The 26,338-nt window shown below is 44.9% G+C and overlaps 1 protein-coding gene across 1 annotated transcript in view; it reads right to left on the bottom strand.

Moving 5' to 3' along the window:
- LOC311329221 (NLR family CARD domain-containing protein 3-like) overlaps positions 1 to 13,075 on the bottom strand; it is a gene marked incomplete at both ends in the record, with an annotated part of 56,592 nt that extends 43,517 nt beyond the window's left edge. Inside the window, one exon of the mRNA XM_084463093.1 lies at positions 11,397 to 13,075. Coding sequence (XP_084319219.1) covers positions 11,397 to 13,075 — 1,679 coding nt within the window. The remainder of the gene's footprint in view (positions 1 to 11,396) is intronic.
- Positions 13,076 to 26,338: the final 13,263 nt, after the last annotated feature.

The following is a 26,338-nucleotide window of genomic DNA, read 5'->3' as shown; positions in this document are numbered from 1 at the left end:
GGCTAGCGGGCCACCGTAGATAAACCTGTCTATAGGCTAGCGGGCCCATAGATAAACCTGTCTATAGGCTAGCGGGCCACCATAGATAAACCTGCCTATAGGCTAGCGGGCCCATAAATAAACCTGCCTATAGGCTAGCGGGCCACCATAGATAAACCTGCCTATAGGCTAGCAGGCCACCATAGATAAACCTGCCTATAGGCTAGCGGGCCCATAGATAAACCTGCCTATAGGCTAGCGGGCCCATAGATAAACCTGTCTATAGGCTAGCGGGCCCATAGATAAACCTGCCTATAGGCTAGCGGGCCACCATAGATAAACCTGCCTATAGGCTAGTGGGCCACCATAGATAAACCTGCCTATAGGCTAGCGGGCCCATAGATAAACCTGCCTATAGGCTAGTGGGCCACCATAGATAAACCTGCCTATAGGCTAGCGGGCCCATAGATAAACCTGTCTATAGGCTAGCGGGCCCATAGATAAACCTGTCTATAGGCTAGCGGGCCCATAGATAAACCTGTCTATAGGCTAGCGGGCCCATAGATAAACCTGCCTATAGGCTAGCGGGCCCATAGATAAACCTGCCTATAGGCTAGCGGGCCACCATAGATAAACCTGCCTATAGGCTAGTGGGCCACCATAGATAAACCTGCCTATAGGCTAGCGGGCCCATAGATAAACCTGCCTATAGGCTAGTGGGCCACCATAGATAAACCTGCCTATAGGCTAGCGGGCCCATAGATAAACCTGCCTATAGGCTAGCGGGCCACCATAGATAAACCTGTCTATAGGCTAGCGGGCCCATAGATAAACCTGTCTATAGGCTAGCGGGCCCATAGATAAACCTGCCTATAGGCTAGCGGGCCACCATAGATAAACCTGCCTATAGGCTAGCGGGCCACCATAGATAAACCTGCCTATAGGCTAACGGGCCACCATAGATAAACCTGTCTATAGGCTAGCGGGCCACCGTAGATAAACCTGTCTATAGGCTAGCGGGCCACCATAGATAAACCTGCCTATAGGCTAGTGGGCCACCATAGATAAACCTGTCTATAGGCTAGCGGGCCCATAGATAAACCTGCCTATAGGCTAGTGGGCCACCATAGATAAACCTGCCTATAGGCTAGCGGGCCACCATAGATAAACCTGCCTATAGGCTAGCAGGCCACCATAGATAAACCTGCCTATAGGCTAGCGGGCCACCATAGATAAACCTGTCTATAGGCTAGCGGGCCACCATAGATAAACCTGCCTATAGGCTAGCGGGCCACCATAGATAAACCTGCCTATAGGCTAGCGGGCCCATAGATAAACCTGCCTATAGGCTAGCAGGCCACCATAGATAAACCTGCCTATAGGCTAGCGGGCCCATAGATAAACCTGCCTATAGGCTAGCGGGCCCATAGATAAACCTGCCTATAGGCTAGCGGGCCACCATAGATAAACCTGCCTATAGGCTAGCGGGCCCATAGATAAACCTGCCTATAGGCTAGCGGGCCCATAGATAAACCTGCCTATAGGCTAGCGGGCCCATAGATAAACCTGTCTATAGGCTAGCGGGCCCATAGATAAACCTGCCTATAGGCTAGTGGGCCACCATAGATAAACCTGTCTATAGGCTAGTGGGCCACCATAGATAAACCTGTCTATAGGCTAGCGGGCCCATAGATAAACCTGCCTATAGGCTAGCGGGCCCATAGATAAACCTGTCTATAGGCTAGCGGGCCCATAGATAAACCTGCCTATAGGCTAGCAGGCCACCATAGATAAACCTGTCTATAGGCTAGCGGGCCCATAGATAAACCTGCCTATAGGCTAGCGGGCCACCAAGCGAGAGAGAGCCTGATCAGGGTACGGAGCTTGAGGCGAAAATGGAAATTCCTATTAATATCGAATGGAAATTAGCCTATGCACGTTGTAAGTTCTTACACTTTATTTAAGTAGGCTACAGTATATTTATTTTCAGAGTTTTGTTCTATTTTAGCCTATCTGATAAAAGGCCGAAATTAGACTATAGGCCTAGCCTATGAATTCCAATCAGCGCAGCCGCAGGCCTTAAAATAAAATGTTACGAGAAGCCTACATGTTGCCTAACCTCTTGCACTTTTAAATAAAATGTTATATATCAAGACATGTATTGTGTCATTTCTGTATTTAGCCCAGCCCGCCTATCAGTTGTTTGAGCTGGAAAGAGCATCCGCAAATCCGATTCATGAATTGAAATAAACATTCATGTTCTAGGCTACAGTCGCAATTCAAAGGTGACTATTTTTGTGGCTGTGCAATTACATAGGCTATAGGCCTAGCGCATGGAATCATGACAGCCTATCACACATTTAATCATACGGATGCGAAATAAGACAATAAATGCCATATATAAGCTACACAACGGCCAATCACCGCGACAAACACCTACAGATGTGGGAACATAAGAATGTAACTTGACCCGCGGTATTCTAACAGGCGCTTTACGTCATTCCGCACCACCGCTCGCCTGCCCATAGGGGCGCAGTAATACCACTCATTGACCCATTGCTGGCTCGCACATTAGATGAGCCTACCGTTCTCAAACTCCTTGTTGTCTGTCTGGTTGTGTAATTTAATTATTACGAACAAAGCCTATCTATTTATAGTTTCTATCTCTGTAACTGTAGCCGGGTCTATATCTCTTAACTGTCGGGACAAGTAGAAGTTTAATACATTAGGCTGAGTGTTTTCATATGGAACATGGCATCAGGACGAGTAAGATGGCTAACGGAGATGACCAGAGATGTGTTTGAAATGGTTCACTCACTCCCTATTCCCTATTACCATGGATGTATTGAGTGCGACTCATAGTGAACTACATGGGGAATGATTTAACAGTTTTGGGACACTACATGGAATGTAACTGCGTAAGATATTCATGACTCAAACAAGCAGACGCGCCGATCACTGATGGCAGCAGGTTGAAATATCAGGTAGTATTCAGGTTCCATGTTTAGTTGAATGATAAATCCCATATAAATGGTTGGAATTCTAATGATGTGCAAGTGTGATTTTGTCAACTTAATGCTGTCTGCTAATAGCAGGCTGTGAAGCTGCACGATAAGACCGTGATAGCACGTTAGCTCACGACAGCAGCTTCCATAATATTAACGGTAGCTGTCGGTGGCTAAAAAGCAGATAGCTAACTTTACAACGTTGATTCCTGTAGCTATTTTGATGCTATAAGTTCAACTTCTGTTTCTCGGGCAGGAACGGAGACGAACTCGCATTAGCAGCAAAGCAGCTAGAGGAATGATCGCGCGGTCTCTTTAGCCCTGAGACCATCAGGCAGGCAGCAGGAGGTCGTTGAAGGCTTTATATATTATTATGATATTATGTCTAATAATACATTCGTTGAAAGTACACAGGCTGATCTACTATACGGAATTGGACCGAGGAGTGTTCTCATATGGAACTAGGCTGCGCGCCCGCCCACGACAAGAGCTGAATTGTAGTCAGCTTGCCCCGCTGCGCGCAGGACGCGTGCGTCCCCCGCTGATCCGAGCGAGAACGCAGGCGGAATGTCGCTCCCCGTCTGAAACGGCCTTGACTCCTGGAATCCCAAGGTCTTTCATATTGAAATTCTCTTGATGGTCTGGGAAGAGACGTGTTAAGGGAGTGCATCAGTCGTGAGCCTTGACAGTAGATACCAGCCTGCGCTGCGCTCAGAACAAAGTTGGATGAATGGATGGACTTTTTGGAATCCTGGAAAATGTTTATTGCGCTCTAAAATCATGAAAGCATAAATGTAAAAATGCAGCAACAGAAGTAGTCTAGATGAGATGGTGGTTTTAATGAATGGCAACACATAAATTGAGACATAAATTGAGACTGGTGATAATGCTGATAATCTACAGTAGGGCCTACCTCTGGCTGAGTTCATGGTTACAGCCATTCATCTCTTACACATGGGCCTATACAATACTTGCACAATCTACTTTGGACGTTAATCCATCTATCAATCAAACTAGCGAATTCAATGGCCGGTCATGGCAAAGCACCTGCTACCACGATCCAGGGCTAGGAAACCGGTTCATCCAGTTTATTTGAATATAAAATAATTTGGGGGGGGGGGGGGGGGTTACAATAGTCTAGTCCAGGTTCGCTGGAGGACCTGTATTTTCAGTGTTTGCTGGTAGCGGACTGCATCGATCAATGCAATGACTCTTCAGTTTTACCCTTTTCATCAATAAAACATCATTTTTACAACCATGTCTCATTGATTGGGAAGGCATTTAGAGCTGCCGGTCTATTAGCCTACATTCGGACTCAGAGGATGACATAACTGTTTATTGAGAAACAATTGGCTATATAAAGAAATACCACAATGCATGTAGTCTAGATATATTACATTATGGTTATACACTTTATGGTAGACTGCCCTCTCGCTCGCTAAGCAGGCTACATTGTGGCTGTTTTGTTCATCGCCTATAGGCTACACATTAGAATTTTTTTTTTTTTTATATAGACCTAGAAGGAATCATTTCCTATTTTAATACAATTCAAATTCTGCTTAGAGGGAATTATTTTCAACGGACATTATGACCTGAGCATAATGAATAATTATCTAAGTTAATATAGGCCTATGAGAACGCAACGCTTTTTACGATAAGCTAGGCCTATGCGTCTTGTGATTGTTCTGTAGCCTAGGCTACAACTTAAGGCTTGCCCTATTGAATTCATTTTATAGCCTACTAGGCTACTCATTATTATCGAATTATCTAGTTGATATATGAATAAAACAATAAGCCGTTTTAATGGCTATGGGCTACTAGTTGTAGCTATATGATGCGCTCTGCTCTTACGCACGGTTGAGGCGGCAGCTCAAATACACTTCGCACATATCCTCTGCTATAGCATCTCACAGACAGCTAGGTGCACTTCATGCATTGGTAGACAGTGCAGCTTGTCTTCACCATGCAGGTATTTTGGTGGGGGTATTCTTCTGTGGACACTGCGAGGGGCGCAGCCGGTGGCTGTTTGGAGGCCAGAGCGCGCAGCTCTTCAGCCAACTGGAGGATGTCGCGTCTGGGGAGGCTCTGCGTCTCTCCACCAGTCCCCAGCGAGTCCAAGCTATTCCCAATGAATAATACTTATTTATAATAGCCTACGTAGCGCGAAACTGTGCATATAATAGGCTGTAGCCAGCGCGAAACTGCGCATTCCCTATAGCCGTTCATGGAACGACTGGCGGCCGGTATAAATAAATAAAAACATACACGATATTTTCTTATTTGAATGATCTTGAGTATATATATATTCAAGATCATTCAAATAACAAAATATTGTGTATATTGTGCATGTGAAGGCACTCACTGTCAAACCTGCCGCTATCTATGCACAAGATAGTTAATGTCCGGATATGATTGGCAATGAGTGATCTTTACTCATGGCGACTATGTCAATTTTGTATGGATCCACAAGTCGATCAAGCTTATTTTTTCTTTGTATCGTGCTGAAGCCATATAGCCTACTGCGCTCAGACTTGGCTACATTAGCTGGTGCCCCGTCTTCAAATTTACTTCCGGGGTTTACAAGTAGCCTACCAGTTGAATGCGTTCCAGAAACACTCCGTGTTAAGGGAGTGCATCAGTCGTGAGCCTTGACAGTAGATACCAGCCTGCGCTGCGCTCAGAACAAAGTTGGATGAATGGATGGACTTTTTGGAATCCTGGAAAATGTTTATTGCGCTCTAAAATCATGAAAGCATAAATGTAAAAATGCAGCAACAGAAGTAGTCTAGATGAGATGGTGGTTTAAATGAATGGCAACACATAAATTGAGACATAAATTGAGACTGGTGATAATGCTGATAATCTACAGTAGGGCCTACCTCTGGCTGAGTTCATGGTTACAGCCATTCATCTCTTACACATGGGCCTATACAATACTTGCACAATCTACTTTGGACGTTAATCCATCTATCAATCAAACTAGCGAATTCAATGGCCGGTCATGGCAAAGCACCCGCTAACGCAGGCTACCCCCCTCCCCACGATCCAGGGCTAGGAAACCGGTTCATCCAGTTTATTTGAATATAAAAGAATTTGGGGGGGGGGGGGGGGTTACAATAGTCTAGTCCAGGTTCGCTGGAGGACCTGTATTTTCAGTGTTTGCTGGTAGCGGACTGCATTGATCAATGCAATGACTCTTCAGTTTTACCCTTTTCATCAATAAAACATCATTTTTACAACCATGTCTCATTGATTGGGAAGGCATTTAGAGCTGCCGGTCTATTAGCCTACATTCGGACTCAGAGGATGACATAACTGTTTATTGAGAAACAATTGGCTATATAAAGAAATACCACAATGCATGTCGTCTAGATATATTACATTATGGTTATACACTTTATGGTAGACTGCCCTCTCGCTCGCTAAGCAGGCTACATTGTGGCTGTTTTGTTCATCGCCTATAGGCTACACATTAGAAAAATGTTTTTTTTTATATAGACCTAGAAGGAATCATTTCCTATTTTAATACAATTCAAATTCTGCTTAGAGGGAATTATTTTCAACGGACATTATGACCTGAGCATAATTAATAATTATCTAAGTTAATATAGGCCTATGAGAACGCAACGCTTTTTACGATAGGCTAGGCCTATGCGTCTTGTGATTGTACTGTAGCCTAGGCTACAACTTAAGGCTTGCCCTATTGAATTCATTTTATAGCCTACTAGGCTACTCATTATTATCGAATTATCTAGTTGATATATGAATAAAACAATAAGCCGTTTTAATGGCTATGGGCTACTAGTTGTAGCTATATGATGCGCTCTGCTCTTACGCACGGTTGAGACGGCAGCTCAAATACACTTCGCACATATCCTCTGCTATAGCCTCTCACAGACAGCTAGGTGCACTTCATGCATTGGTAGACAGTTCTGCAGCTTGTCTTCACCATGCAGGTATTTTGGTGGGGGTATTCTTCTGTGGACACTGCGAGGGGCGCCGCAGGTGGATGTCTGGACGCCAGAGCGCGCAGCTCTTCAGCCAACTGGAGGATGTCGCGTCTGGGGAGGCTCTGCGTCTCTCCACCAGTCCCCAGCGAGTCCAAGCTATTCCCAATGAATAATACTTATTTATAATAGCCTACGTAGCGCGAAACTGTGCATATAATAGGCTGTAGCCAGCGCGAAACTGCGCATTCCCTATAGCCGTTCATGGAACGACTGGCGGCCGGTATAAATAAATAAAAACATACACGATATTTTCTTATTTGAATGATCTTGAGTATATATATATTCAAGATCATTCAAATAACAAAATATTGTGTATATTGTGCATGTGAAGGCACTCACTGTCAAACCTGCCGCTATCTATGCACAAGATAGTTAATGTCCGGATATGATTGGCAATGAGTGATCTTTACTCATGGCGACTATGTCAATTTTGTATGGATCCACAAGTCGATCAAGCTTATTTTTTCTTTGTATCGTGCTGAAGCCATATAGCCTACTGCGCTCAGACTTGGCTACATTAGCTGGTGCCCCGTCTTCAAATTTACTTCCGGGTTTTACAAGTAGCCTACCAGTTGAATGCGTTCCAGAAACAAAACGCAAAACCCCCACGTTCACCACATCTTTACTAACAAATATATTTACAATACTGTTATTTTGCGCATTTGACCTAACAGCCACCACGTCTTGACCCGACGTCAGTTACCGAGATAGATAGGCTACTGTAGGCCTAGATATAGGTGTTCGTAATAATTAAATTACATCCAGATGGCGAAAACATGTGTTTGAGAACAAGGTAATAATAACAATTAAACGTTATTTGTATAGCACCTTTCATACAGATAAATTCAGCTCAAAGTGCTTTACAACAGAGCATTTAAATTAAAGAATGTGAAACTTAATGATGCTTCATTCGTAGACTATAGGAGAAAAACAGAGCCCAGCCTGCTAAATCTACTCAAAGACGCCACCTGGCGGTGGTGCATCACTAAAACGAAATAACACCCGTCTGAAATCCCACGAGATTTCCAACGGGATTTCCCTGCCAAATACCGCGACGTGAAATGCTGCAGCATGTGACATTTCTAACTTCCCACATCTGTATAATAGGCCTAATATTATATTATAATATAATGACCGGAATTTCTCCAGTTTGTCCGGAAAAGTCTAATCTTCCCGGACACATTGACCGGTACCGATTTTCTCTAACGGAAACCCTGTCTGACACGCCTACACATTCCTGAGAAATGGTCTAGAGAGCAAAATGAGCCGTTTTTGGATGCTTAAAGAGACACATTTGCTATCATATATGCATTTTTACTATTTCAAGCCAAGTTTCCAGAGGCTTTAAGGAGCTGCATTAAGCAGACAGAAATATTTCTAGCTGACGGCGAGAAAAGTACTCTGCCTAAAATATCATGCTGTAGAGCATAGGCGAGTACTCTTTATATGTATAGTAAATTGTGTTTGTAACTTAACTGTGGTTCATCCAGTCATAAATTCAGAATGGTGGTAAATATTGTAGATGGATGAGGGACAAAGTAGTGAAGATGAGATCATTTCAATGGGGTTTAGTAACACAGGGACCTGTTTTAGTAAGGGGTAAGGGGTTTTAGTAACACAGGGAACTGTTTTAGTAAGGGGTAAGGGGTTTTAGTAACACAGGGAACTGTTTTAGTAAGGGGTAAGGGGTTTTAGTAACACAGGGAACTGTTTTAGTAAGGGGTAAGGGGTTTTAGTAACACAGGGAACTGTTTTAGTAAGGGGTTTTAGTAACACAGGGAACTGTTTTAGTAAGGGGTAAGGGGTTTTAGTAACACAGGGAACTGTTTTAGTAAGGGGTAAGGGGTTTTAGTAACACAGGGAACTGTTTTAGTAAGGGGTAAGGGGTTTTAGTAACACAGGGAACTGTTTTAGTAAGGGGTAAGGGGTTTTAGTAACACAGGGACTTGTTTTAGTAAGGGGTAAGGGGTTTTAGTAACACAGGGAACTGTTTTAGTAAGGGGTAAGGGGTTTTAGTAACAGGGGACTGTTTTAGTAAGGGGTTTTAGTAACACAGGGAACTGTTTTAGTAAGGGGTAAGAGGTTTAGTAACACAGGGAACTGTTTTAGTAAGGGGCAAGGGGTTTTAGTATCACAGGGAACTGTTTTAGTAAGGGGTAGGGGGTTTTAGTAACACGGAACTGTTTTAGTAAGGGGTAAGAGGTTTTAGTAACACAGGGAACTGTTTTAGTAAGGGTTAAGGGGGTTTAGTAACACAGGGAACTGTATTAGTAAGGGGTAAGAGGTTTTAGTAACACAGGGAACTGTTTTAGTAAGGGGTAAGGGGTTTTAGTAACACAGGGAACTGTTTTAGTAAGGGGTAAGGGGTTTAGTAACACAGGGAACTGTTTTAGTAAGGGGTAAGGGGTTTTAGTAACACAGGGAACTGTTTTAGTAAGGGGTAAGAGGTTTAGTAACACAGGGAACTGTTTTAGTAAGGGGTAAGGGGTTTTAGTAACACAGGGAACTGTTTTAGTAAGGGGTTAGAGGTTTTAGTAACACAGGGAACTGTTTTAGTAAGGGGTAAGGGGTTTAGTAACACAGGGAACTGTTTCAGTAAGGGGTAAGGGGTTTAGTAACACAGGGAACTGTTTTAGTAAGGGGTAAGGGGTTTTAGTAACACAGGGAACTGTTTTAGTAAGGGGTAAGGGGTTTTAGTAACACAGGGAACTGTTTTAGTAAGGGGTAAGGGGTTTTAGTAACATAGGGAACTGTTTTAGTAAGGGGTAAGGGGTTTTAGTAACAGGGAACTGTTTTAGTAAGGGGTAAGGGGTTTTAGTAACACAGGGAACTGTTTTAGTAAGGGGTAAGGGGTTTAAGTAACAGGGAATAGTAACACATTTCTGGTTAGAGTGCACATACAGAGACAAGGAGGGCAGCTTTGAATTGTCCATTAGGCAGCTTTGTCCATTAGGACAATTCAAAGGACAGATCAGGGACCAATTCAAAGGACAGATCTTTTCTGATCATTGCTTTCATTAAGTGTTTAGCACCTTACTCAGCACTGTGCATTCTGTATATTGTATTTTATATTCATTTGTATCTGATTTTTTGTATTATTAGGGGCCAGGCAGCGTACCCTATTGTATTTGCCTATATTATTATTATTATTATTATTACTATTATTATTATTATTCTCCATCTTATACTGAAGTCTGACTTCCCGTGGACATAAAATCACCAAACTTTGCACATAGCTCCAGTACTATAACCAAAGTCCTCAACCTGCATTGTAGGTCAATAAAGCTGAAGGTGGCGCTACAGCAATAGTCTAAAGTTTAAAACTTACAAAAATCATAACAAATCAGCCATAGGTGCCATCACTGTAAAACCACCACATGAATGTAGTCCCAAGTGAGACAAAACTTTCATATGCTCTGACCTTGCAGGAATTTTGAAGTCCATCACTCCGATTTTTTCATAAACTGTAAAACCTATCAAACCTATATCCTCCCACATTTTTTGTTCAATTGACACAAAAATTGATATACTGTATCTTCAGACTGTCCTTACCAAACGATCCTCACAGATCTTTGAAATATGAAAAATTGAGCCCACAGCACATCAAAAAGTTTTACTGTTGACAGTTCTGTATACAGTTCATATTAATTCTCGCCAAATCAATGTCTGATCATACTCATAAAAAGTGACAACATTGGCCACATATCCAAGATGTAGTGTGATTTTTTTTAGAATTTTATCTCAGAAATTGAATTTTTAAAAATATGTTTAATCCTGTCCTCTGAAACCAACACTTCATACAGAGAAAACTACATTACCCACAATCCAACGCAAGCTCCACAAATCGGAGACATCGCTGTTGGCAACCCTACCCAACCCCGCCGAGGATTACAATGACTAACAACTGACTGAGTACACAGCTGCTGAAGTTAATGTTCAATTATGAAGAAAAGCAAACAAAACCTGTAAAAATGTATAAACATATCTCATCCCACATTTTTCAATCAATTAACACCAAACTTGCTACACTGGATCTTCAGACTGTAATTCACAAAGTCATTGACCAGATTGTTGAATTATCAAAATCGAGTTTACAATGCATCAAAATGTTTTACAAATGTTTTACGATATGATACGAATGTACAAAATGAACATTGGAATGTCAACTTTCTTGTTGTCCTATTCTCTCGCTTATTGCTCCTAAACTTGTCGGAAATTGCCTGGCCCCGCCTCATCGCTGCGTAGCAGCTTTTTGTGTTTTGTATCTATAATTGTATTTTTGTGTTTATAGTTTTATATCATGTTTTGTTTGGAGGGCTCCCTTCCAGAAGATACCTCTGGGTCAATGGGACAGACAAGGTTAAATAGATTGATCAAATTGTATAGAAAGATGAATACTTACATAGCCTTTCTGCAGACCTGCACAGCTGGGATCAGTCTCCTCCGCCCCTCCTGTGATGTGTTGTATTTGTTCAGGTCAAGCTCATCCTGAACCTCCTCTGACATCTGCAGCATGTAGGCCAGCGCTGAGCACTGTATTGGAGTCAGTTCGGTTGATGTCTTCTTCTGCATGTAAGCTTGGATGTCCTGCTGAACTGAATGGTCATTCATCTCCATCAAGCATTGGAAGAGATTGATGCACCTCTCTGGGGAGATGTTCTTCTCCTCATCTCCCCTGTTCTTGAGGAATCTGCTTGTTTCCTGGATGCTCTCTGGACTCCTCTCAATCTGAGGCAGCAGGCCTCGTAAGAGTCTCTGATTGGACTCCAGAGAGAGGCCGTGGAGGAAGCGGACAAAAAGGTCCAGGTGTCCATTCTCACTCTGCAAAGCTTTGCGTACCGCCCCCCTCAGCAGCTTATTCAGAGACAGCTCATCCGGAGGCTCCTCCCTCCTCCTCCTCCATGGCAACGCAGCAAGGAAGCGCTTCTTCAGTAGCTCAAACGGAGCCAGCTCCTTGGACACAGATTTGGTCTTCCTTTTAAGGAAGGGCTCCAGTGCCTCCATGTTCTTGGTTGTGTAACAATGGTAAATGTAGACCGCTGAGAAAAACTCCTGAATGCTCAGATGCACAAAGCAGTAGACTGCCCTCTGAAAAAGCACTGACTCTTCTTTGAAGATTGCTGTGCAAACTCCTGAGAACACTGCTGCCTCTTGGACATCGAGGCCACACTCTTTCAGGTCTTCTTCATAGAACATGAGGTTGCCCTTCTCCAGATGGTCAAACGCCAGCTTTGCCAGCTTCAGGAGAACTTCCCTGTCGGCCCTCAAGAGCTCCTCCTGGTCAGTCTTGATTTCCCCTTGATACTTCTGGTTCTTCAGCTTCGTCTGAATGAGCAGGAAGTGTGTGTACATCTCAGTCAAGGTCTTGGGCATCTCTCCTTGCTTCTCTGTACTAAGCATGTGCTCAAGGACTGTGGAAGAAATCCAAGAGAAGACTGGTATGTGACACATGATGTAGAGGCTCCTTGATGTCTTGATGTGTGAGAAGATTCTTCTGGCCAGGTTCTCATCACTGATTCTCTTCATGAAGTACTCCTCCTTCTGTGCGTCATTGAACCCTTGTACCTCTGTCACCCGGTCAACACACTCAGAAGGGATCTGATTGGCTGCTGCAGGTCGGGAGGTTATCCAGAGGAGAGCAGAGGGGAGCAGATTCCCCTGGATGAGGTTGGTCAGCAGCACATCCACTGAGGTTGACTCTGTGACATGACAGCAGGTCTGGTTCTTTCTGAAGTCTAGGGGCAGTCGGCTCTCATCCAGACCATCAAAGATGAACGTTGCTTTAGAGACAGCAAGTTGCTTTGCATCTTCCATGTGTAGTTCTGGGTGGAAAACATTCAGCAGTTGGAGTAAACTGTACCGGACATGTCTAATCAAATTCAGCTCCCAGAAAGGAAGCACAAACATGACTTCCACATCTTGATTTGCCTTTCCTTCAGCCCAGTCTAAGATTGACTTCTGCACACAGACGGTTTTTCCAATACCAGGGACGCCCACAGTCAGCACAGTTCTGATGGGTCTCTCTTGACCAGGCAGGGGTTTGATGGTTCTCTCTTGACCAGGCAGGGGTTTGATGGGTCTCTCTTGACCAGGCAGGGGTTTGATGGGTCTCTCTTGACCAGGCAGGGGTTTGAAGATGTCATTGTAGTTGATGGGTGTGTCACTGGTGATTTGTTTCCTGGATGCTCTCTCAAGTTGCCAAACCTCATGTTCATTATTAACCCCTTGACTCTGTCCCTCTGTGATGTAGAGCTCAGTGTAGATGCTGTTGAGGAGGGTTGCATTCCCTGTTTTTATGATTCCCTCAATCACATGTTCAAACCTCCTCTTCAAAGTGGCTTTATGATCCTCTACGGCTCTTTGGAGACCTCTAACAACTAAGAAGAGACAGGAAGTACAAGAAATTAGATTGACAGGAATACAAACATTCATAGCAAATATGACTACAAATATGACTACAGGCTTTGCGTTCCCCAGGGCTGAATGATGCTATAGATATGATTTCTTTCCTATAGATCTTCTACCTTCAGGAATTTGGTAGTCCTCTCTTCTGCTTACAAGGGTTATTGATTATGATTATTATATATGTATTTTCTTATTTTCTCTCATTATGTGACTGTAACCTAGGACAAGTGATGTTGATTTTGTGTATTTTCCTGTTGTCCTTTTCTCTAGTCTAGGTATTGAGTCTCTTGTGTGTTGAACAAATGTCAGTAATGTAAATGTGACAAGGATGTCCTCCTGTGGGCAGCATGATTTATCCAGTTCCCAGCTACACAGCTGTCTAGAATTGTGATCACTGGCCGCACCCATGGGTGCAGCCTGCTTAGCCTATTAAGGCCTTCTACTGACTTTTGCTCTAGTTTGTAACTCGCCCTGATGAAGGCCCCATGGCCGAAACATGTTGGCTGTTTTATTTTATTCTGTTCTAAGATGAACTAGCCGATAATTAAAGCTTTTTAATCAAGAAGAGTGCCTTGGACCTTGTTGATGAATTCATGGCAAAGCTCTACAGATGGTGAGAGGATCTAAATCATGTTAGAGAGCAGATTACCAAGTGAATCTCTTACTTGTTTCATCACTTCTCTGAACGTACTGCTCTCTGGGTGGCTGCAGTACAGGTGTTGTTCTGGGTCTCTCTCTGCACTGGGGGCAGGCGTGGTCTGCTGATGGACCAGGTGGTGTTCTGGGTCTCTCTCTGCACTGGGGGCAGGCGTGGTCTGCTGATGGACCAGGTGGTGTTCTGGGTCTCTCTCTACACTGGGGGCAGGCGTGGTCTGCTGATGGACCAGGTGGTGTTCTGGGTCTCTCTCTACACTGGGGGCAGGCGTGGTCTGCTGATGGACCAGGTGGTGTTCTGGGTCTCTCTCTGCACTGGGGGCAGGCGTGGTCTGCTGATGGACCAGGTGGTGTTCTGGGTCTCTCTCTGCACTGGGGGCAGGCGTGGTCTGCTGATGGACCAGGTGGTGTTCTGGGTCTCTCTCTGCACTGGGGGCAGGCGTGGTCTGCTGATGGACCAGGTGGTGTTCTGGGTCTCTCTCTACACTGGGGGCAGGCGTGGTCTGCTGATGGACCAGGTGGTGTTCTGGGTCTCTCTCTACACTGGGGGCAGGCGTGGTCTGCTGATGGACCAGGCTGCTGCCAGTAGGAAGTGGTGCAGGCTCTGCAGAACCTGTGTCCACAGGAGGTGAGGACTGGGTCCCTCAGCATCTGCTCACACACAGCACACCTGGACTGATCCTCAGTCAGGGCAGCCATGCTCCCCTCACTGCAGGGACAGAGGAACCATGTGTGTTAAGAGATGTTTCATACAGTAGGAACACCAGGGTAAGAGGGTGTTGGCGGGTTTTTGGGATAATGTAAAAAAGATTTAAGACTGTCTCTATCAAGGACCAACTAGTGGTGTGTGTGTGTGTGTGTGTGTGTGTGAGAGAGAGTGAGAGAGAGTGAGAGAGAGAGAGTGAGAGAGAGTGAGAGAGAGAGAGAGTGAGAGAGAGTGAGAGAGAGAGAGAGTGAGAGAGAGAGAGAGAGAGAGAGAGTGAGAGAGAGTGTGTGAGTGCTGCTAGAGTTGGGGCTAGGATTTATGAGACAGATTTGGTATAGTCAGCTGAACAGAGAGAGAGAGAGACGAGAGAGAGACATAAGAGAGAGACATGAGAGAGAGAGAGAGAGAGCGAGAGACATGAGAGAGAGAGACATAAGAGAGAGACATGAGATAGAGAGAGAGAGAGACATGAGAGAGAGAGACATGAGAGAGAGAGAGAGACATGAGAGAGAGAGAGACATGAGAGAGAGAGAGAGAGAGAGAGAGAGAGAGAGAGAGAGAGAAACACAAGGAGTCACAGAGATAGTTTGAGACATACAGAGAGACAGAGAAAGAGAAGAAAGAGAGGGAGAAGGATAGATAGATACAGTAGATTAGATAGATAGATACAGTATAGATAAGATAGATACTGTAGATTAGATTAACCGGTAAGAGTGTTACTGAAGTAACAGTTGATAGTTTTTAGTATGATAAAAAAGCTACAATTATTACAGTATTGGTTGCTACAGTATTACATCATTGGTAGTTTATGACATTATTAGCTGCTACTGTATACTCTAGTACTCTGAAAAGGATTGATAGATCCTTTTATGATGAACATGTTATTATGTAAATCTTAATGTTTACTTCATTTAACAGAATAACTCTAACATGTCACCTTTATTAAATAACATCAGTAGTTCATATTTACCTTTTCTCATCGAGGGTCTTTCCATCACTGAACGTGGGAGGAAGCTCCATAGACCTGTCACTCTTCATGGACACACAGCTGGGTCCAGGTGAGGCTGGTCTCTGCTGTTTGATCCTGTCAAAGACACAGAGACATCACCAGAGTATTATCAGCTGGAACTGCTGTGTTTGTTGGACTGGAAAAGTAAATCAATATGAACCATGAAAAGGTTCAGACTAATTTTAAAAGGATTTATGAATATCTCTATCAAGGGCCATCTAGTGGTGTGTGTATGTGTGTGTGTGTATGTGTGTGTGTGTGTGTGTGTGTGTGTGTGTGTGAGAGAGAGAGAGAGAGAGAGTGTGCTGCTAGAGTTGGGCTAGGATTTGGTATTCAGATTTGATGTATAGCGAGCTGAACAGCTTTGAGAGAGAGAGAGAGAGAGGGGGAGAGAGAGAGAGAGAGAGAGAGAGAGAGGACGGACAGACAGACAGACACTAACCTGCACAGCGCACTGGATTCAACCATAATAATGGACCCTTCCCTGGCATTAAACTGCCCTGCAAGGTTTCTGGAGTGAGAGCCTAAGCTACCAGAAGTGTTGTGAGTGCTGCTGTGTTGTATTTAAGCAGCGTTACGTTGGTTAGAAGTCAGAGGGTTTCTCCTGCTTATTCTCTCACTCAAACTACATTCAATATGCTGTAGGTCTACCGCTAATGATGTCATTTGTGCTGTTTTATTATTATTAATCACTTTCATAATTTCCCCCTTTGTCTTGTAGCTCGATCACTACATTTCCAGTACTGGGAGGGGTCGGACACAATCTTCCGCGCTTCAGGACTCTGGAGGTGTGTAGGTCCAGGTTGCAGCCAATGTCTCCTAATGATATTATTAATACTTGAGAACCTCCCCGTTTTATAAGTATGTCTTCATTTTATGTCATGTTGTATCTGGGTCAATACAGATGTAAACCTACAGTACCAATACAGTTTTATGTCATGAATGTATTCTAGAAAACACAGCCTACTTCTCACAATGACCTCATCTTGGTTTGATCAAACACACCTGTGTACTGAATCACGTGTTCAGAGGCCTTGTATTGTAGCATTGTGCATATAGGGGCTATTGTGTTATTATACGACTTGATGTTTGTGAGGTTTGTATGACTTGTGATTGAAGTCAATTACATTTCACTGGTGGGTTAAGATATTAAGTCAGTCAAGTTTCTATCTTCCTTTTATAATTCAACACCAAAGAATTATAATTTCTGCAAAGCACTGTCATGGGAAAGTTGTGTAGGCCTAATCTTCACTGCAGTGGTCTTCTGCTCCATTCCTACAATATCACCAGACAGAATGTTGCTCCTCCCAGAACCAGCACCTCCATCCAACCCAACTGCAGGAAGCATTGCGCCTTTTTGGATTAAACAGCTCCAGTAGTGATATTCTATTATAACCAGAAAGCATTACAATATCACTCAAAACTACCTGTTGTCACGCCCCCGCCTCGCCAGCCCCGCCTTCGTCCCTCTACCACGCCCTCTGACCCTGACTCAGATTCTCCTGGTACGTCCCAGAGGGCGCAGCGGGAACTGCGCTCTCATCAGTCTCAGCCACAAGCCGGGCGTGGTCCCCCTCCACACCTGCCTGACATCACCAATCAGCCTCAGCCATGAGCCGGGCGTGGTCCCACTCCACACCTGCCTGACATCACCAATCAGCCTCAGCCATGAGCCGGGCGTGGTCCCACTCCACACCTGCCTGACATCACCAATCAGCCTCAGCCATGAGCCGGGCGTGGTCCCACTCCACACCTGCCTGACGTCACCAATCAACCCATCTCAGCCAGGTTAAGAAGCCGGGCTACTCAGCAGTCGGTGCCAGATCGCTGACCAACCTAGTGGGTATCACGTCTCTAGCTTTAACCTAACCTGCATTCATCCAAACCCTACCTCACCCTTTTTGTTTTCCTTTGTCCTAGTCTGACCTCCCTGCTACTGCCTGAACCTTCCCTGGAGAACCACGTTCCTGCCTGAACCTTGCCTGGAGAACCACGTTCCTGCCTGAACCTTGCCTGGAGAACCACGTTCCTGCCTGAACCTTGCCTGGAGAACCACGTTCCTGCCTGAACCCCACGCCTGTCTGACTACCACTGCCTGAACCTTGCCTGGAGAACCCGTTCCTGCCTGAACCTTGCCTGGAGAACCATGTTCCTCCCTGAACCCCACGCCTGTCTGACTACCACGTTTCTGCCTGACCAATAAACGTGCCCCAATGTGGGCTTGTCCCTTGTCCCCCTACGCCTATCATGTCTGCTCTTGGGTCCTCCCCCACCAGCCCAACACCTGTTATGTCTCCAGCCTCTCCACCTCCACCTCCCCAGAGTCCCCCTGTTCACCGTGCGCTCAGCTCCCTCTCCTGCAGACGGACCCTGACGGCCCCGCCAGCACAGTCTCTCTGCACACTCATATTACAGGACCAGACCTATATTATACATCCTCTATCCCTTTAGGACTCATATTACAGGACCAGCACTATATTATACATCCTCTATCCCTTTAGGACTCATATTACAGGACCAGCACTATATTATACATCCTCTATCCCTTTAGGACTCATATTACAGGACCAGCACTATATTATACATCCTCTATCCCTTTAGGACTCATATTACAGGACCATCACTATATTATACATCATCTATCCCTTTAGGACTCATATTACAGGACCAGCACTATATTATACATCCTCTATCCCTTTAGGACTCATATTACAGGACCAGCACTATATTATACATCCTCTATCCCTTTAGGACTCATATTACAGGATCAGTAGAATATTGTGTACATGGTAAATGGTAAATGGACTGCACTTATATAACGCTTTTATCCAAAGTGTTATACAATGGCCTCTCATTCACACACCAATGGTGGTATCTGCCATGCAAGGCGCTAGCCTGCTCACTGGGAGCAGTTTGGGGTTCAGTGGTAAGTAGTAACGTATGGCCAGCCGGTCATTATGTTAAAACAAGAGGCCTTCAGTGTGTTAGAAAACCCCTCAGCTTCACCTGGGGATTCTGAACACACTGTCAGACTCTTCTTTTCCAGACGTCATCTATTACTTATTTGATAAACTCCTTCTCTGAAAAGGATGGCTCCACCGATCTTTCATACTTGATTTTTATGATAAACATGATATGATGCAAATCTTAATGTTTGAATCCTTTTATAGAATAACATGTCACCTTTGTTAAATAACATCAGTGGTTCATATTCACCTTTTCTCATCGAGGGTCTTTCCATCACTGAAGTTGAGAGGTAGACCCATAGACCTGTCACTCTTCATGGACACACAGCTGGGTCCAGGTGAGGCTGGTCTCTGCTGTTTGATCCTGTCAAAGACACAGAGACATCACCAGAGTATTATCAGCTGGAACTGCTGTGTTTGTTGGAGTGGAAATGTAAATCAATATGAACCATGAAAAAGACGCCCATATGAAAGTAACTTCACCCCATACAAGCCTACACATGATGACATCTGCCCACACGTAATTAAATGAACAAAACGGTCACTTGCGATCTACAAAGTAGCAGGAGGCAAAAGCTGCTCATCTGGACAAGGACACATGCAACAACAACGCAGGTCATCACCGCTCAGGACAAGGGGTGTAAATCAGCGTGTCTACCCGGGGTTGGTGTTTACATCACTGCTGATGAGAGCTGGAGCTGAGAAATACCCGTGTCTACTGCAGAGTCAGCAGACATGAGACTGAATGATGAGTGTTCCCTTCACCACTGAAGACTAAACACACGTTAGTGAGTGTTGGTGGGGGTTTGGACTCATGTGAAAAGGATTTATGAATATCTCTATCTAGGGCCATCTAGTGGTGTGTGTGTGTGTGTGTGTGTGTGTGTGTGTGTGTGTGTGTGGGTGTGTGTGTGTTCTGCTAGAGATGGGGCTAGGATTCAGAAGTCAAGTTTGGTGTATAGTCAGCTGAACAGCTCTGAGAGACAGAGAGATACAAGGAGTCACACAGAGACAGAGATTTAGAGACATACAGAGAGAGAGATTGAGAGAGAGAGAGAGAGAGACGGGTAGATAGAGAGAGAGAGAGAGAGAGAGAGAGAGAGATAGATACAGTAGATAGATAGATAGATAGATAGATAGATAGATAGATAGATAGATAGATAGATAGATAGATAGATAGATAGATAGATAGATAGATAGATAGATAGATAGATGTCACCTTTATTAAATAACATCAGTGGTTCAATATGAACCATGAAAAAGATTGGAGGAATGTCTGAGTGGGAAAGGATGGCTATCAAGGTGGGTGTCGGTAAGAACACACAGGAGATGCTGGGTAACCTTTGACCTCTTTACAGGTGAAGCTCCGCCCTCTACACCTGGGTGGGTGGGACAGTGGCTGGGCAGCCAGGAGGGACAGAGAGTTGGTCGGCTCTTTTAGGATTTTTAACACCCCCCTGTCTCAGAAGCACATTTCCCCTCCTGGTAGGGTGGGTTTGATCCTGCTACAGCCTTCTCCCCTGTGTCTCCCCTTCTCCTCACCCCTCTCACCCCTACTGTCTCAATAAAGAGGAAACTAGCATCTCTCCTTCATTACAGGATATGAAATAACAGCACAAGAATAGTACATAATTTAATGGACAATTAATTAGCATCTGCATTAATCAGTTGGTGAGAACTATATCTATTAATAATTAGCTCTGCAGGATCTGGGTTGAGATCTACATTATGCAGATGCCACTGGTATTGTCCTACGGTTGTCAAAGCTAACTAACAAGTTTGTGTGAATGTCATCCACAGTACTCCACCCTGGTGGCAGTTGGTGCTTTTAAATTCATACCCGTTTTCTAACTTGTCACTACAGTTTCTCCTATGGTTCCCAGGATTCCTAACGTGTAAATATCTAAGCTGTGACATTTATTCTTCTTGAGATAGAGCTGTCTAAAGCAGGACATGTTTTCCTCATGCCTGCCCTCTAGTGCTGGTGTGCAACGGTATTGCTTTTCATAAGTTAGAGTGGTGAGCAAGTCATGAGATTAGACACCAAACCCCACATACCAACATCTCACTCACTGAGGTAATTTGAGAGGGTGAATATTAATTGATGACTACTTTGACAAGGTTGATAAGAATCTGGTCAATATGAGCCAGGAAATGCACAGTAGGGTCTATAAGTTGAGCTGAAGGTAGAGGTTAATAATGAATGACTACAGAGGTAATCATAGATGTTGGTGCAGTTTATGTTTTAGTATAAAACAGTTTAATAACAACAATCTGAAGTTCCTACCGTGACTCAGTGGTAAGATCTCCTTCTCTGAAGCTGATTGGTCGATCCATAGACCTGTCACTCTTCATGGACATACAGCTGGGTACAGGTGAGGGTGGTCTCTCCTGCTGGATTGAGCTTCAACACAACAGAGAGAGACCTTCAGTCTCTCATGTATTCTGACTAAAGATGATGTCATCATATCACTGCTGAGCTCTGAGGTGGAGACCAGTCATGAACAGTTCTGGATTCTCATCTTACCTCTTAGCTTTGGTGTCCGTGTGATGTTCCCCAGAGAGACTCATTTTAGAGGCAGTGTTCTCCTCCTCTCTCTCTCCAGAGAGACTCATTTTAGAGGCAGTGTTCTCCTCCTCTCTCTCTCCAGAGAGACTCATTTTAGAGGCAGTGTTCTCCTCCTCTCTCCACAGAGAGACTCATTTTAGAGGCGGTGCCCCTGAAAAGCAGTCAAATTATTAATAGATCCATTGGTAGGTTGATGGTTTATAAAGCAGAGATGAATGTGCATCTTTTTCACATACAGCATGACGCTCTTATGGCACAACAGTCCCAGAACAGCTCAGTGACAACATGATGTCAACAACAAAAAACAAACATCTTTATTTGTCATGCGGTGAGACACACGCACATCACACGATGTAGGTGGCGAAACACACAACACACACACACACACACACACACACACACAACACACACTCTCCACTGTCATGAGAGAAGCTGCCTCCCTCAGAAACCTGTCCAGCTCCTCCCAGAGAGACTGGGCAGCTCAGTGAGTAGAAGGAGCAGGAACGTGGTCCTGGTTGTCAGAGAGACTGGGCAGCTCAGTGAGTAGAAGGAGCAGGAACGTGGTCCTGGTTGTCAGAGAGACTGGGCAGCTCAGTGAGTAGAAGGAGCAGGAACGTGGTCCTGGTTGTCAGAGTGCACCAGAGCTCACTGGGAACAACACTATATTCCACTACTATGCATATTCTGGATCTGCATTTACAACGTTGCTCTAATATTTTTCCACTGCTGAATCACCAAATTTCCCCCTAGAGGGATAATTAAAGTCATCCATCCATCCATCTCTAATCTGTCCTCAGTGTTTAGTGCGGGCTACTGGCTGGCTATTCCTTTGCTCAATTATAGCCACTGACCCAGCAATAGAAGAGTTGTTTTAACACATCTTCGTCGTGGGTCCAGGCAGATGAAGATGAGTCAGTTTGTTCAACTATCCTACAGCTAGGACTCTACTGCTCCTCAGTTCAACTCAACTGTATTGCAGAGTCAGGGTGATAAATCAAGACACATCAGACAATACCTTCCTCACTTCCCTTGGTTTACATGCAGCACAGATCAATTACTACAGGTGTGGCCAGATGACAATCAGTGGTCATGTTGTCAATCAAAATCAGTTCAATCAGTTCATTCAGTAATGTTACAGGGCTCAGTTTCCATGTAATCCATAATGGGTGCTCTCAATTATCTTCGCCAGCAGGTGTCAGTAGTGTATAAAGCATTTATGGGGCCTGAATAGACCTAATGAATCTATTATGCAATGTGCCTTGAAGCCTCGGTGTTTCAGAAAGCCTCTTTTCTCCAGTCGCCATCACTACCTACTTCCTCGCAAATCCGCCTTTTAGTGCTGCTGGTGACCTCAACGCCAGAGGGAAATTAGCCTACACTCAGGACATTTATCATTTTACAAGTGTCTGTTCTGCTTAAATTTGAACGGCTTTTGAAGAACATTTAAAATTGTTTGCATTAAACATAAACAGACATGATGACAACGCGCGTTTCTAACTTACAGCCGCTTCTGTGAAGTTTAAAATAGTTTGCAAACATTCGCGTAGGAAGACGAAAGTGAGACTGAGAGCCAAAGGCAAAAGCACTTGGCAATATTTAGGGCCCGAGCACTGGCGGTGCGAGGCCCTATTGAAACTCGAAGGATTATTATTATTCTCCTCCTTCTCCTTCTTCTCCCCAAACAAATGCCTTTTTGGCGGCCTAAACATCGATGAAAACGGATGAAACTTTGCAGATACATCAGTCCCGGTGAAAATCAGATATTTTATTGGTGACGGAAATGGGCGTGGCAAAACGGCTCAAGAGCGCCCCCTGGAAAGTTTAAAATGGCGAGCCCCACCTTTCAGTTTGATGTAGGCGAACGAAATTCGGTGGGCATATGTATTTCATCGAGCCACACTAAAATGTCTCTTGGAGCTATACCAAACATGCAACAGGAAGTCCGCCATTTTGCTCTTAATGTGCCATTTTGTCCTTGTTTTGACCATTTCCATGCCTCGTACTTTCGACGAACTCCTCCTACAGATTTCTTCCGATCAACTTCATATCGGGTCAGCTTCATCTTAAGACCTTTGTGATCAAGAGTTTTTAAAAAAATTGAGTTTTCACCAAACACCCTTGCCTTTGCGCCCCGCCAAAGTTTGACATTTCGCCATAAAACACGAAGTCCTCATAACTCCTCCATACATTATCCAATTTGTCCGATATATCTCACGCTTCATGACGGTTCTGTCCTGAACACATCTATGTGTCAGTATTGCGTCATACTTATAGCGCCACCTATTGGTGAAACAGGAAGTCCTCATAACTTCTCCATACATTATCCAATTTGTCCGATATATCTCACGCTTCATGAAGGTTCTGTCCTGAACACATCTATGTGTCAGTATTGCATCATACTTATTGCGCCACCTATTGGTGAAACAGGAAGTCCTCATAACTCCTACATACATTATCCAATTTGTCCGATATATCTCACGCTTCATGACGGTTCTGTCCTGAACACATCTTTGTGTCAGTATTGCATCATACTTATTGCGCCACCTATTGGTGAAACAGGAGGTCCTCATAACTCCTCCATACATTATCCAATTTGTCCGATATATCTCACGCTTCATGACGGTTCTGTCCTGAACACATCTATGTGTCAGTATTGCATCATACTTATAGCGCCACCTATTGGTGAAACAGGAAGTCCTAAGACTCCTCCATACATTATCCAATTTGTCCGATATATCTCACGCTTCATGACGGTTCTGTCCTGAACACATCTATGTGTCAGTATTGCATCATACTTAGAGCGCCACCTATTGGTGAAACAGGAAGTCCTCATAACTCCTACATACATTATCCAATTTGTCCGATATATCTCACGCTTCATGACGGTTCTGTCCTGAACACATCTTTGTGTCAGTATTGCGTCATACTTATAGCGCTACCTATTGGTGAAACAGGAAGTCCTCATAACTCCTGCATACATCATCCGATTTGCACCAAATTGTTGACGCTTCATGAAGGTCACCTTCTGAACACATCTATGCGTCGGTATTGAGTCACACTTACAGCGCCACCTACTGGTGAAACAGGAGGTACTCATAACTCCTACATATGTTATCCGATTTACTCCAAATTGCTCATGCTTGATGAAGGTCGCATCTTGAACACTTCTGTAAGTCAGTATTGCGTCATACCTACAGCGCCACCTACTGGTGAAACAGGAAGTCGTCATAGCTCCTACATACGTTATCCCATTTACTCCAAATTGCTCAGGGTTGATGAAGGTCACATCCTGAACACATCTGTAGGTCAGTATTGTGTCATACTTATAGCGCCGCCTACAGGTCAAGCAGGAAGTCATCATAACTCCTACATACATTGTCTGATTTACTCAACCTTTCTCAGGCCTCATCAAGGTACCGTCCTGAACACATCTATGCATCGGTATTGAGTCACGCTTAGAGCGCCACCTACTGTTGACAGGAAGTTTCTCTCAGTATTGGACACCGAAATAGCACAGCCTTGAACGGCGCCGCACCCCGACTCGCGTGGGGTGCGAGGGCCCGCTCACTGCTGCTCGCAGCCCTAGTTCAGATTGAAACCCAAAGCTAATAGGGAGCTTGATAACAGGACATGTGTAAACTCTTCCAGCCTGGTTCTCTGCCTGCACACGGAGGGGTCGGTCTACTGATCAACTCTCCTCCCTACTTTTATTACAACTCCCCGGACACGATTCACATGAACGACCTGCTTCACACTCAAATCGGTGATTGAGGCCGAAAGGGACGAGTTTGCAGGTTTGATTCTCATCTCCACCCCTTTTTTTTCACTGAGCACCTGACACCCAAAATGTCTGTGCATGCCACTGCACACAGGCATAGCCCAACACCTCCTACCGCACAGTGAAGGAACATAACGAATGCGTGAATAGTTGACATGTCAGATGTACATTTTTAACAGCGACGTTATGCTAAGTTTGTCGTCATTTATCAGCTCATCCATGACTGCTGTGATCCCTCAGGAAGGTTTGTGCGGGAAGTTTCTCAATGTGGTGCCTCCGAATATTCATTAACTCATTTCAAATGAAACATGTAAAAACAATGTTCGGCGAGATGGCAGTAGAATAAACAAGGATTTGCCAGTCCAGGCAGGGTTAAACCGACTGTTTTCATTGTAAGGTGTATGAAAGAAAACATGTTCATTTGAATGACAAAAGGTAAAGACCACAATGATGAACTGATTAATTGGAATTCTTTCCTAATACACAGGAAACAAATGGAGTGGGTGGTGTTGTAATGTCACATTCAATGGGGTTTCCATCATAGCAGAAGTCAACACTCACAGTATTTTAAAAATCAGAGAGTGATTTATCAGAGGTATTTGGATGTAACCAATATTCTCATGAAGACACATTCACTAGTACACACAATAAACGGCAGCAACTTACAGTCAGTAGTCCTCTCCCAGCAGCTCTTCATCCTTGTCTGATGACGGGAGGAAGGAAGGAGGTTAGTGACGTACAAACACACCAGATCCATCCAGGGCCCCTCTGTCCTTCCCCCCAGCCCTGGTCCCCTGAGAGGGGTGGGGCCCCTCTGTCCTCCCCCCCAGCCCTGGTCCCCTGAGAGGGGTGGGGCCCCTCTATCCTCCCCCCCAGCCCTGGTCCCCTGAGAGGGGTGGGGCCCCTCTGTCCTTCCCCCCAGCCCTGGTCCCCTGAGAGGGGTAGGGCCCCTCTGTCCTTCCCCCCAGCCCTGGTCCCCTGAGAGGGGTGGGGCCCCTCTGTCCTCCCCCCCAGCCCTGGTCCCCTGAGAGGGGTGGGGCCCCTCTATCCTCCCCCCCAGCCCTGGTCCCCTGAGAGGGGTGGGGCCCCTCTGTCCTTCCCCCCAGCCCTGGTCCCCTGAGAGGGGTAGGGCCCCTCTGTCCTTCCCCCCAGCCCTGGTCCCCTGAGAGGGGTGGGGCCCCTCTGTCCTTCCCCCCAGCCCTGGTCCCCTGAGAGGGGTGGGGCCCCTCTATCCTTCCCCCCAGCCCTGGTCCCCTG

The sequence above is a fragment of the Borostomias antarcticus genome, assembly GCF_949987555.1.
Source record: "Borostomias antarcticus genome assembly, contig: scaffold_49, whole genome shotgun sequence".
Classification (NCBI taxonomy): domain Eukaryota; kingdom Metazoa; phylum Chordata; class Actinopteri; order Stomiiformes; family Stomiidae; genus Borostomias; species Borostomias antarcticus.
Note: the sequence above shows the minus strand (reverse complement) of the source record. Positions and strands in the feature narration are given on the sequence as shown.